The sequence below is a fragment of the Talpa europaea genome, assembly GCF_964194135.1.
Source record: "Talpa europaea genome assembly, chromosome: X".
Classification (NCBI taxonomy): domain Eukaryota; kingdom Metazoa; phylum Chordata; class Mammalia; order Eulipotyphla; family Talpidae; genus Talpa; species Talpa europaea.
In genome coordinates, this window is record NC_140081.1 from 80,787,999 (window position 1) to 80,802,646 (window position 14,648).

Below are 14,648 nucleotides of genomic sequence, written 5' to 3' on the forward strand. Positions count from 1 at the left end.
CTACTTGAAGGACAGGTTGGCAATTTCTTACAGAACTAAACAACTCTTACCATATGATCAAGCAATTATGCTCTATGGTACTTATCAAAGGAGCTGATAATCTGTGCCCACACAAAACCTGCACAGGGATGTTTGTGGCAGTTTTATTCCTAGTTGCCAAAATCTGGAAGTGATCAAGAAGTCTTTCAGTAGGCAAATGGATAAATAAGCTATGGTACATCCAGAAAATGGAATATTATTTGGCCATGAAAAGACATGGAGGAACTTTAAAAGCATATTATTAAGTAAAAGACATCAAGGTGCAACATCTACCTGTTGTGTGATTCCAACTAAATAACATCCTCAAAAAAGGTAAGACTATGGAGATGGTAAAAAGATCAGTGCTTTCCAGGGTTGGGAGAGAGGGGAATAACTACAGCACTGAGGATTTTAGGGCAGTGAAACTAGTGTGTATGACACTGTTATGGTAGATGTATGTCATCATGCATTTAGACAAAGCCAGTGAACGTACAACACCAAGAGTAAACACTAATGTAATCAATGGGTCATTTACATTGTTCACAACAATGATAATGATGTATTAGTGTAGGCTTGATTGTGACAAATGCACCACTCGGTGCAGGATGCTGGTAGTTGAGGAGAATATTTGGGGGTAGGAGTTATATGGAACTTTCTGTATTTTTCACTTGATGTTGCTGTGAACCTAAAAATGCTCTTAAAAATAAACTTTTCTTTTAAAAACTGTGATGTGAGATTCAGGGTTGTACCCCCTAGAACAGGGAAAGAACATTAGGGGGAAAATGTGTTAATTTCTTGGATTTGATAATTTTACTATAACTATATAAGTTGTCACCATTAGGGGAAGCCGAGTGAAGGATATCTTTTGTAATAAAGTCTAAAGCCATTTCCAAATAAAACACTTTATAGCTTTAATTTCTGTTTAAACAAACAAATAAAACTCCATTTCTTCAAAGGACTCTTGCTGTCCATGCAGTATATTATAAGGTATCATTTCATAAGAGAGATCACCTATAACAAAGTCCTTTTGGCACTTCAGTAACTACACCTTAATAAGAATATTATTACTAATATAGCTACTATTAAGTGTCAAGCATTGTCCTAATTACTTTTGATTGTTAACTCCTTTAATCCTCAGAATCCCTCTGTGATGTAATTACCATAACGTCCACTTGATAGGTGAGAAAAGTGAGTACCCAAAGTCAATTAATGACAGTGAGGATTTCAGCTTCAAAGTCCAGAAATTCAACCACAATCCTTATATTGCCTCTCAAGAATAAGACTAGTGGGCCTCCCCAGTGGCGCAGTGTTTGAGCGCTGGGTTGCGAAGCTGCCCGCAGCCTCTCCAGCACCAGTTTGATCCCCAGCTGCTCCCCAGCCACTGGAGGAGGGTCCCACATGGCGAGCAGACCTCTCCTGCCGCCCGCTGCTCCCCTCAGCAGTGTACTTCTGTCCTTCTGCCTGCTCTGCTCCCCGCTCTGGCTCTGGTGAATTCTCTCACCCTCCCGTGCTTCTAACTGTACCCAGTGCTTGTATAAATACATAAATAAATCCAAAAATAATTTAAAAAAGATTTTACTTATTTAAAAAAAAAAAGAATAGACTAGTAGAAGCAGCAGCAATAGTAGCAGCCAAAATAATGAAATAATAAATCAGCATGAATTCTTTTGATCTACATCAAATATCACTCTATAGCAGACAATTGTAAAAGGTAAGTAGCAGTGTTAATTTATAATTGTTATGAGGAGCAATTCTAATTTGAGAGTCTAATGGTCAAGGGTTAAAAAGTTACCTTCTGTTTTTCTCTATAATCCTCTCCTTCAAACTTGTACAAACTTTGTTCAGTGTCCATTCTAAAATTCCTCAGAGAAGACTCTCCCATTTTCTGCATGCGTTCATTCATCTCTGCAGTCTAAAGTTGAATGCATCGAAATTAGAAAATTATCACTGAATTACCTATAAAAATCTGTGGATTCTCAATCTTTTTAAAATCAGGCTTTGATGAAATATCCAATATACTAACTTACAAGGTGATGATGTAATACTAACATCAAATTTGAATATAAATTTAAGTTGCTCCAAGTATATTAAATACGTACATGTTCTTCTGAGATATTCTCTTTATTAGGCATACTTAGGTTTTCGTTACAATCTTTTATCATTGAAGATGTAGCCATATTATAATTTCTATTGCATCATTTTCATGGGACAAATAGCTAATGCTAAAATAAAGGCAGACATGAACTAAAACACATTTTGCATAGTAAGATGACACATACTAACACAACATTGCTCAAAATTCAAGATATGACCTCCTATACATGAAAAGGTGCTTAAGATCACTAGTCATCTGGGAAATGCAAGCTAAATCCACAGTACACTATCACCTCACACCTATTAGGATGGCTATTATCAAAAGGACAAGAAATAATAAGTGTCAGTAAGGATATAGAAGAAAGGGAATCTTTATGCTCTTTTGCTGGGCATGTAAACTGGACTAGCCACTGCGGAAACCAGTATGCAAGCTTCTCCCAAGATGAAAATGCATATATTGTGCAAAAATGAAAAATGATGTAACAAATACATAAAATAAAAATTGAAAAAATTGAAAAAATTGAAAATAGAACTTACACATGATCCAGCAATCCACCTCTGGGTATTTATGCAAAAGAAATTAAAATGCTAACTTCACCCCCACGTTCACTGTAGCATTGTTTACAACAGCTGAGGCAAGGAAATAAGTGTCCATCAACAGATAAATGACTAAATAAATACACAGTGGAATATTATTCTTCCACAACAAAGAAGGAAATCCTGCTGTTTGTGACAACATGGGACAGACCTTAAGGGCATTACGCTCAGTGAAATAAGTCAGTCAGAGAAAGACAAACACTACATAATGTCACTGATAGGTGGAATCTAAAAAAACCCACCAAACTCATAGACACAGAGAACACATTTAGAGCTGCCAGAGGTGGGGATTGGCTGGAGTCAGTTATAAAATAAGTCAGTCCTGGGGATGTAACGTAAAAATTAGGACCTCAGAAATATAAATTGTCCAAAAAGTAATTTATCCAATTTATAGGAAATATAGTAAATAGGTGAACATGTTAAAATGCCCCTAGAGAAAAGAATGGGCAAAATCCAGATTGTGAGCAACTCCAAAGGAAAACAACCCAGTTTTTTCAGCAAACTATAAAGGAAAGAACACAGAAATGGGGGGAGACCCTATGGATTAAAAAAGATGCAGATGACATATCAACCAATGGCAATGTGTTCAATTCAAAAAGATCCCAAAAAAGGAAAATGAATTGGGGTGTGAATGGGACAGGACTGGTTAATGGCTGTCAGAAACGGTCGACAAGTAGATCGGGGGTTTACTACACGCTCTACTTTTGCTTGTGTTTGTAATTATCCCTAAATTGTGTCAAAAAGTAAACAACATAAAATCACAATATTCTGAAGCGGCTGATTATACTTTAATAAATGCTTTAATATCGCATAAACTGTTCACAGAAGATACTCAGTTAATATAAAGTATCAGTAGATGATTTCTAATCCAGTACCAAAAATAGGTGATAAAATGCAGTCCTGATACAAGTGATTAAACACAAAATGCATTTGGCTTTCAAGTAAATACCAACATTTTCAATAAGCAATAGGTCAAAGGTCATTCAACTTTAAACCCTGGCTCTTAGTCTTTCCCATCAAAAATCCAACCAAAAAGCCTAAATCATCCCTGGAAACAAAACTATAAATTCTTAGAGAAAACACAAGACATTTGAAACAGCATGCTGAAGTATGCTGAGTTAAAAGCAATCCATTATGAAAACAGAATGCCATTTTAACACACCTTCTTTTCCCCTCTTTCTAGAAGAGTTGTGATATCCTCATCTGTCAGTTCACTTTCTTTAGAAGCAAAAACATGGGTGGCTCCATGACGTATCATTTGTAACATTTCTTCTTTTGCCAGCTTGTTAGATTGTTGGTCAATGAGTCGTCCTAATAAAAAAAATAAAACTGCTTATATAAGAATATAACATGTCCCATTATATTCCAGAGAAAGCACAGCATAATAGTGCTAATCAGACACTATTGCATCTAACCATAAGTAAACCTTTAAAATATTATACGGAAAATTAGTGAGCTTTAAAACCATTATTTTTAATGAACAACCCTATAAGTTTTTCTTTGACCAGACCTTCTACCTCAATATACATTTCCTTTTGTAAAATTCAGTTAACTCAGTAGGACAGAAACATTTTTCGCATGTTCAAACTCCAGCTTTCAGATCAAATCTCTCTATACAGAAAAGCACCCTCTAACACCAGTTTTAATTTTTTTAACTAGACATTTTATCTGCTAAGTCAGGTACTACAAAAAAAAAAACAGGCCACTTACATTATACTGTAAGCTAGTGATGTTAAACCATCTACTATGTATATTGAGTACAAGGTTTTAAATTAGTAAGATTTAAATCTTTAGCTATTTTTTGCTTCTTTTTTCCCTCTCACTAACTCTGCAAATCTCAGTGCATTTCCATTGAAAGTAATCTCCTTTTAAGAAAATTGCATGTGTTTTTGGAGAAAAACACCTATTGAAGCTGATACATAGAAATACCTTGTTGTATAACAATTGAGTCAAGTCTCAGTTTTATCTCAGCTCTTTCTACAATCCTTTCTTCAACAGTGTTGTCAGTAATGAGACGGAACACACGTACTGGCTTCTTCTGACCAATACGATGTGCTCGATCCTAGTAGAAAGAATACTAATATAAGACATTGGGTATTCTGGATAAGATATACAGTATAGCCATCATATGCTACAAAATTCTGAAAATAAAATTAGTTCCCAATCTCGCTACACCTGCCACTTTTTAAAAGAAGATGCTGCATACAAAGAATATCTACAGACTCCTAGGAACAAAGCAATCTGCACATATTCTACAGCAGCATTAATGGAAAACTTTCAAAAGGACATCAGGTAAAGCCCCTTTAAAATGAGGACTCAAGGGAGCTGAAAACTTGTAGATTAAGTTACTGAGTAACTTTAAGCCACTAAATATAAACATCTTCCAAACCAGCAAGGATTTTTGCAAATGAGGGGCAAGGTAGTTAGCAAGCGTTGCTATGGTGACAAAAAGCAGCTTTATCTCATCATCTAGCAGTTCTTTCTGCTTACTGAGGCAATTCAGGCATCTGTAGTGGAGGGGGTCATAAAAATTAATGGGATATTAATACTCTTATGATAGCGTCCTCTAGAATCAGTCCCATGGTTTACAGTTGGTAAAAGGTGACAGGTGGTAGATTCTGATAATGTAAAAACAGACAGGGAGAGTGTTTTTAAAACACAGAAGCTGCTAAAGCAAACAGGTGAAGTGAGGTAGGTAGTAGAGAGAAAAATTAAAGAAACAATGTTCAAAATAAACTTTGTGATGAATATAAAAATACTAGAGCCCAGTAAAACAGTTTCAACATAACATAATCAAAAGGAAATATAGCACCCTGTACATATTTAAAATTTCAATGTCAAATAGTGTATCTTAAAAAATCAGCTATACCTAACACTTAGGGAAATGAAGTGCAGTCATCAATAAGTTTTCCAGTTCAGTAACACTGTAACTTATTGGGCTGACTCCTACTTTATCATCACAAACAGGTAGTTCAGTACCATTCTAAAGGAATAATAATTAAGCCAAAGCATGATGATTTTAAAATGTCCCAATGCTCAAAATTTTTCAACTCTTTATTATAAAAGGAAGGACTATAACATTTCACTGCTTCCAAAGACAGCCAATTGTCCCACATTTTGGAATTTTGAATGCATAGCTATTTTGCATCTTTTTACTTCTGAAATTACATTTTTTTATCTTAAAATGTGAGTCACATTGAGGAAAAGCATAACTAGCTCAATGGATGATATGATGATGAAAGGGACGAGAAATGGCTCCCTGAAAATTAAAAACAGGGGGGAATAGTTTCTGGTGGTGTCCTTAAGTAACAAATGGTTTCCTGGAATGTTTTTCCTTGCTATCTTTTTACTTTCTCTTCCCACCTTCTGTATCAAAAAAGTTAAAATCTTACCTCTCCCAATGTAAGAACCAAGGATTTTAATATACTCAACTGTTAAGCAAAAAATATTAACTAACCTTTAACCTCCATCAAAATCCATCTTATATCTTCAGACATACCTGGAAAACTAATCTGTTTCATCACAAAAGCCAAAATTGATACACAAGTGATAAACTTGGACTTGAGGGTTTGTTTGTTTTCTTTTTCTGCAATTATCACAGCAATTCGGTTTTCTAGGATAACCTATTTTAACATTTTTAAACACTCTCCAGAATTGTTACCCTTCTGTCATAAATTACCCTTGAATAACTAAGTATTCTGAGCTAAGATAAAATTTCTGATACCATTTAAGATTACTAACCATAGCTTGTAGATCAACCTGTGGATTCCAGTCTGAATCATATAGTATAACCACATCAGCACTCGCCAAGTTAATTCCGAGACCTCCAGCCCTGGTACTCAGCATAAAGATGAATTTGCTACTATTAGGAGCATTAAAGGCCTCTATTGCTTCCTTTTTTAATTGATAAAGGAGATAGAAGAAAAGGAGAAAAAAATCAAATTATATTACCAGAGTCCTTAAGACACAAACATTTTAACATGCATACTCAAAACCCCACTTTATAATATTCTTCCACCTTGAAAAATGTTAAACATCTGTCTATATACTGCATTGTGTAAATTGTTGTAGAAAGTATACAACATAAGCTTCCTAATCTTTAAAAGCTTACATCAGTAGAGACAAACTTAGAATAATCACATGGTAAAATTTAACTAGACAGGTAATAAAACATTTAAGTTATTTTAAAAGAATAGTGAAGTGTTTGAGTGGAAGCTGAAACATATTTAGGGGAGAAATGCCAGATATCTCAACTTCATTCCTATTAGTTTATCAAGGATTGATAAAGAAGGTACAGGTGAGAAGATCAACCAAAAGAGAAAAAGCTTTAGAAATGGGAACGAGGAACAAGGGGTAAAAGGGAAAGATGCATAGATTTATTTCCATTTGGTGAAAAGGGGTAAACAAGAAAGTGATGAGGAAAATCAGAAAGGTAATCCAGGACTGGCTAAAGAGTCTTAAAAAGTAATGGTATGTTAACATCCTTACTAAATAAGGATCCCACACAAATTAATTAGAATAAACACTGAGACCCCAATAGAAAAATGAGCCCAAAAAAATGAAAATAGAACAGACAATTCACAGAACAAATACAAATGGCTAATAAACACAAGAAAAATGTTCAGTCTCACTAGTAATCAAATAAATGCAAACTAAAACAACATAATACCATTTTTTGAAGATAAAAAAATGATAATACTCAATGTTGACGAGGGGGCGGTGAGACGGGCACTCTCATACATTGCTGCTGGGAGTGTAAATTGGTACAACCTTTCTGGAAAGCAATTTGGCAATATGCATCAAGAGTCTTAAAAATGTTCATACCCTTTGACCCAGTAATTCCACTTCTAGGAATTTATCCTAAGGAAATAATCAGAGATGTGCACAAAGATTTATGTATAAGGACCTTCATTTCAGCATTATTTATAATAGCGAAAAATTGGAAACAACCTAAATGATCAACATAGAGGGATAAATTACTTCTAGTACATCCACAGGATGAAATATTATACTAAAATTATTTTTACGGTGTTTTTTTTTAACTGATATCAAAAAGTACTACATAATGTGAGTAAAAATTATTAGGATACTGAACTTTATAGAGAGCGTAGATAGAATAATATTAATGATATATATTATATATACATAAAAAGCTCAGCCATAAATACTTCTTCTAGTCTCCAAATTTCCTTCAGCAATCATATATTACTTTCATAATCACAAAATACAGGAAGTATTATTTTTAATGAATGGAATGGCATGGTCAAAAGTTGCAGGCAGAGGTGACCGTCACTGCCACAGTGGGTACAGCATGTAGAGGGGCAGTACAGAAAAGCAGCATGGTGTAGTGAGAGGCAATTAAGTGTAGAGGAAATAGCAAAAACCTGGGCATGAATCATAACTACCATTTAGTAGATATGTGGTGCTAAGCAAGCATTTAACCTCTCTGAGACACAGTTTCCAGTGGAGAAAATTACACCAATACTTTACTGGGCTGCTGGGAGAGTTCAATTGGAACTATAAGCTACCTAGCTTATCGTAGTTGCTTGACAAGTGTTAGTTCCTTTCCTTCTAAAGGTGAGGCGGCCAATTTAGTAAAGGTTACAGGAGCTGAGTCACAGCAGACCAGAGACTTCTTAGCTGAATTTAGCTGTAGCAATGGAGAAAGGGCAAATCTGAGAGCTATCAAGAAAGAACTGCTTGTGAACAGCTAGCACACAGAGTAAGGAATCAAATATGATCTTCCCCTTCTTATTGGGGACACAGATGAAATGATTGTGTAGAAAACGACATAATGGGAAAGTAGGGCAGCTCCAAGTAAAAACAGCTGTAGCTAAAGTCAATGCATGCAATTCAAAGTCAGTAAAGGGAGAACATTACTTTAAATTTTAAGAAACCAGAGATTTGGGGCATAACTGGATAAATTGCACATCACTCATGACAGAGAGATCAGTCAGAAATGTAAATTGGCTACTTGAGGTCAGCAAAGACCTACTCTTCTGTCTTAGTATCATCTTTATTCCAGGGAGAAGGGTTATCTTGAAGGGTAATACTACATGGCCTAGCCTTCATGTGGATTGGAGAAACCCACTTCCAGGAACAAATCAGTAAAGGCCCCAAACAGCTTCAATTTACCATTTTGGAGAGAGTAAAAACCACAGAGCACGGAACAGAGTAAGTTCTGAAATGTCCCCACATTTGTAAAATGTTGTGACAATTGTTTCCCCATGATGGGTAGCAATAAATGCTTAACAATAAAAGGGACTGTGTGTCTGTTGTGGCCACTATGCTGTGCATCAGCCAGGCTTCAGTAAGGTGGCACACAAGGGATGGAGTGCCTGCCACAACTATGGGGGGAGAGGAACCCAGGGTGAGAGCTGCTGTGGCCTGAGAAGGAGCCCTAAGGCTGAGAGGAAAAAGGCTTGTGTGCAACGTGATAATGTGGTATGCACTGTACTGCACAGCTAAAACTCTATTCACACCTGTTCTAGCCACTCTATTCATACCTGTTCTAGCCAAATTGACAATCCTCACAATGCTGTCAGATAAAGGAGTCTAGGCATGAATATTAACCTTATAATACAGTTAAAGACACTGAGGCTCAGAGAATTAAATGGCTTGCGTGTACTACAAAGTGGCGGAGTAGGTACTAAAATTCAGGTCTTCTAAAACCAAGTTCGATGCGTTTTCCACTATACCATAAAATCACGATCTTTGCCCAGAGCATGAATATAGACTTAAAACAGAGGCCAAAGAGAGTCCTGAAGGATCACAGAAAAGAGAAGATAAATTAGCAAAGCCCTCCCCCCCACAAAAAGTGCTTTAAAGCATTTAAAATGCATTCGACCCAAGGCATTCGTGAGAGATAATTTAAAGAATTATTAAATTTTCCAAATCTGAGAAAGACACAGGGTGCTAGGCAGGCTGCCTCACTCTCAATAGCTAAGTGACTCATTCCTGCACGCTGTGTCTGTAGTATTCCAAGATCTAAATGCGTGAAAAGCACCTATAGCTGTGCAGTCCCATTTCAGTTTTATGCAATCTCTATAAAACTAGGATTATTCTCTTTACAAATTACTGTTTCCTGGGTCTTCAGGATTGCTCATAAACTGGAAAAATCTCAACTGTTAAACTTCACGAATGGCGAGGGTCTACCATAGGAGGCAAAGAAAGAAAAGATGTGACACAAAATCAGAAGTCAAAGAATAAGCTGAGAAACAGTAATCAAACAGCAGCGGTTAGATGAGGATGTAATGGTGGTGTCCATTAAATAAATGAAGATGTCTCTGAAGACCTTGGAAAGGATGATTTGTAGAGAGTTGGAGTAATGGAAGCCAAATTGACAATCTCAAAGAGAAAGAAATGGTAGTGAGAAATTCCATGCACCTGGCTACAGTGAAAAACTACCTAATGATGAAATACATTGCCTAATTGAATTCTGATATTTAAAATCTTGTTTTATATTCTCTTCCTCACCTCTCTTTCTTCATGTGGGGTTTGTCCATCCAGGCGACAATACTCATAACCACGCCACATACAATAATCCTCCAAAATGTCCAGCAAGCGGGTCATCTGGCTAAAAATGAGAACCCTTGAACCTGAAACATTTCACAAAAAAGCAAGTTATTCAACTGCTGGAAAACTTGAAAGTTACAAAAATAAAATTAAATGTCATACGCAATATAAACAATAAAGCATGTGAACATGCCACTACATACACACAAACCTTCCAGGGATGCTACACAAAATCATGCATTTGTTGAGTTATGCATTTTTAAGGGCTTCAAAATCCTCCACACATATTGAGATGATCTAAAGCTTGCCTTTACTCTGTCCTGAGGATGAGTGACAGGTCCACACAACCTCTCACTGTGTTACTGCAGTAGCCTCCTAACTATTCTCCTGCTTTTCAGTCCCATAGATACCTCAGACTGCTTCCTAGCATTCTGCTTCCAAAGGTCTCTTCCCAACATACAAATCTGATGGCGTCTCTCTCCACAGCTAAATTGTCTATGACCCCACATCCCCACTGGCCTCTTCAAAATGGCCCTAACTCCCTAAAGCATGATTTAAAAGGTCTTTTATAATTTGGCCCAACCATCTTCCCAAATTCATTAACTACCACACTACTTAAATCCCATAAACTCCACTTTACTTTCTTTCACACCTGTCTGGAGACTTTCCCAACTCCCAGTTTTTCAACCTACCACAACACTTCTCACAACGAATTGCAACTACCCCTTCTCAATACTCTACGAGTTGTTCCGCCAAGGCAGAGCTTGCTGTCTTACATATCCTAGCCTGTAGGACAATTTCTGGCAACTAGCAAATCCTGGGTATGTCAGTTGACCCAATGGCTGAGTGATCATGTGATGTGCTACCCCGATACAAGTCATTAGCATTAAGGTATTTCAGGTTCATTTAAAGATTTGCAACTCACCCTGTTCTTTGAGTTTGGCTAACAGTTTATCAAGGACTACCATTTTACCACTGTTGCTGACAATGTGCTCATCAGTGGTATAAGGTGGACCAGGTTCAGCACCATCAAACAGGTAAGGATGATTACAACACTTTCGAAGCTGCATCAAAATGTTTAAGAGTCGCATCTTGTCCATCTTGCCAGCAGAGTTTAAAACATCAATATCTTTCATCAGAATTTTTGTATACCTAAAATTTTAAACTATAATTAATCATGCTGTTAAGAAAAGTTTAATACCACCAAGAAATGTCTCTGTGGTGATCAGCTTAGATTCTCATTTAGAGATAAGCAAGATCTGATTCGAGGCCAGTGAAGATTTAAACATTTTAACTTGTACACCACCTATAAACCTGTTTTCACCTGCTTTATCCAACACTAGAAATTGCTATCAGCTGATAACTACATCTGATAATTATTCAGTAACTATAATATTTGATAGAAATTGGCATCCAACTTTTGTTTGAGCTAAAAACAAGTCCCATTTCTTATACCTGACTCCATAAGTCTTTTCCTTTTTTCTGATCCTGTAAACATTATCCATTATCTTTTCTAGACCTTCACCCAGACAAAAATAGACCTACATATCCACCTCAACAATATTTCATTATAATAAGTCAACCTGTACTGAGGTGAAGTGCCAGGTATCATGACAAGGATTTTATATGAATCATCTTGTTAAGTCTGTACAACTCAGAGGTATGTACTGGTATCCCCATTTTACAGATGGAAACTGTAGGGTAAGGTAAAAAGTATCAGGCTTTTCTGCCCTCCACCATTAGGATAGATGACAGAACCCTGTGGTCATGAATGCATGCCTGATGGCGGGCACCTGGAGTAGGGTGTGGGCATATGTAGATGGGATTCACCTGGGCTAAGACTGGGCTTTTAAGTGCGGCGTCACGGGGACGCCAGCAGAAGCAGAGAAGCCAAGAGAGAGGGAGAGAGAAGGCCTGAGAGCCCAGAAAGAGTGAAGACTTGCTGGGGGCTGGGAGGCCTGCCAGCCTCCTGGCCCCCCAGCACCCCTACCTGCCATGTACCCAGTAAATCCCAATAAAAGCCTGCAAAAGCCACTGAGGACCCTGACTCCTCCTTTACCCTGTCTGCTGGATTAGAAAACCTGCGCAGTGTCATTCCTGCCCTTACAGAAATTCAGGCACCTAAGAGAAGTGAAACAATGTACTCAAGGCCACAGGAAGTGACAAAGCCAGGTTTCGATCTTATGTCTGAGTCAAAAAAAAAAAAATACACTCTTCATCAGTACTCTATACTGGCCTCAAAAGTAAAGAAGTCATACATGATCTAATTTTATTTACAGAAGCAACATTTTGCTTCTCTTAGCAGCATTATCACACTATTAAAATGTCTAATTTATCATTCCTTGTGACTGTCCTTGTCAATTTCTTGCCTTGTTTGTATATACCAAACAAATTCCAGCTTTTGTTTTTATAATATCCACCATCACAGATATTTTCATCCATCTTATTACTACTTGTTATTTGGTTATGACTACTTCACTCTCAAATATGCCAGTAGCACTGTCCCCTTTAACCTTGATATCATTCTCAGAGACTAAGCATTATTAACCCCATTTTATAAAAGAAACAGAGGTTTTTTAACTTGCCAAGGTATTAAGAGATAAAGCACAGGATGCAAATGCAGGTCCACTAACCTTTCCAAGGGTTAGATAAAATATTCATCAATTTTATATTAAAATATTTGAGCAACATAGTTTGCCATTTAACCATAAAATGTAATTTATGAACTAAAGTTATTACATAAATGTAATAACTGAACCACTACAATGCTAATTTTAATAAATTCTTATACATAAAGAAATTCTATCGGAAACAAAACAGCTCACCATTCTCGCTGCATTTTACTTAGTCCCAAGTAAATCTTTATTTCCTTTTTAGGTGGCAGGCTCTTCTCTACATCAGTTTTTATACGACGTAGCAAAAATGGTTTTAAGACCTAAAAAGTAATAGTGTTTAAAAAGTTCTCAAAATATTTAATATTATAAACCATATATTTCATTGACAGCAACTTTATGTGAAATTGACTTCCTACTATGTAATCTGGAAAATAGTGACACAGATTGCTAACTTTCTCAGTAAAAACAGAACCAAGTAAGACCCTCTAGAAAGTCAGAAAAGGGGGTCTAAATTTTACAGTCATGATTTAAAGGTTTAAAGCACACTAAAAATGACTGTCAGGTGATTGACTATCAACTAAAAAAACCAAAGGGGGAAGAAAAAAATAAAGCTGTTGTTATACAAGATTTTCAAACTTTAAAAGAAATCTGAAATCAGAGTATGGATCAGTCTCTACTTGAAATAAAAATGCAAGCCACTTCAAAATGGCTAAATATATGAATGAGGAAAAAATGGTTCAATGTTAAGGAATGGATGAATACAGAAAAAACTGGAATAACCAGCATATACCTTTAGAAGACAGACTCTATCACGATAAAATGACAGTGTTACTGTCTACAGAGTACCCGCCATGTGTCAAACATTGCACTATGAACTTCACATAGCGTATTGAATCCCAACTAAAATCTTTGAAAGAAATATGATTATTTTAATTTTAGTGACATCAACAAAGCCACTTTGCTAGTAAATGGTAGAAATGAATTCAAACTCAAATCAAGCTGATTCTACAATCAGCTCATTCCCAGTTTGCCTGTTGTGAGTCTTCGAAAGTTCCTTAACTTTTTTCTGAGACTGTTTCCTCATTCATTCCTCTAAAAAATATGTACTTATGTGCAGTGTTATTTACAATAGCTAAGCTATACAAGCAATCTGAGTGCAGGATAAAGTCAATGTGGTCTGTCTACACAATGGAACATGATTCAGCTTTAAGCAAAGATGAAATGTTGCCATTCATAACAAAATGGAAGGAACCCTAGTTTAAAAATGCTCAGCATATAGATGTACCATAAATACATATATTTTAAAAGATATATATGTAATTTTAAAATTAAGATCACCTCTTACTTCCCAAGTAATGACTTCATTTTAAGCATGACTTTAGACTCTAATCTCTTTTTTGTTTCCATAGCCTTGTCTAATTTCATCTGACCTTTTCCCCCTCTTTCCTCACCTTTACCTTCTGAAACCTGAGTTTGGCTATCAGTGTCTGCTGGTTTATAATTATTTTACTGTCACTTCATCCACTGTGTTTCCATTTGATACTCATATGTGTGAACTTGTTCTATATTTGTCTTTGTCTTTCTGGCTTGGCCTTGCACCATCCCCTCAGATTCCTTCCATTTTGTTATAAACGGCAACATTTCATCTTTGGGTAGTACTAAAGAGCTTCATCCCAGTAGACATCAGTAGACTGTGGCTATTATGGTTAGAGGTCTGTGGGTACTAAGGAAAAGATAAGAGTAAGAGAAGACACAGTCTCTGCTTTGGGTCTCCTAAACTTGTCTAAGAGATAGGTTTTTTTAATATTT

The 14,648-nt window shown here is 36.3% G+C and overlaps 1 protein-coding gene across 3 annotated transcripts in view; it reads right to left on the minus strand.

The window, feature by feature from the left end:
• The window catches only part of SMARCA1 (SNF2 related chromatin remodeling ATPase 1), a gene marked incomplete at both ends in the record, with an annotated part of 66,618 nt that overhangs the window by 31,680 nt on the left and 20,290 nt on the right, over positions 1-14,648 (minus strand). For 2 of the 3 annotated variants that reach the window (XM_084258445.1, XM_084258444.1), the window contains 7 exons: positions 1,811-1,930; positions 3,872-4,020; positions 4,639-4,771; positions 6,451-6,603; positions 10,186-10,307; positions 11,150-11,376; positions 13,050-13,159. In XM_084258445.1, coding sequence (XP_084114571.1) covers positions 1,811-1,930; positions 3,872-4,020; positions 4,639-4,771; positions 6,451-6,603; positions 10,186-10,307; positions 11,150-11,376; positions 13,050-13,159 — 1,014 coding nt within the window. Of the gene's footprint in view, positions 1-1,810; positions 1,931-3,871; positions 4,021-4,638; positions 4,772-6,450; positions 6,604-7,533; positions 7,570-10,185; positions 10,308-11,149; positions 11,377-13,049; positions 13,160-14,648 lie in introns of all 3 variants that reach the window. The other variant, XM_084258443.1, reaches the window with a different exon arrangement.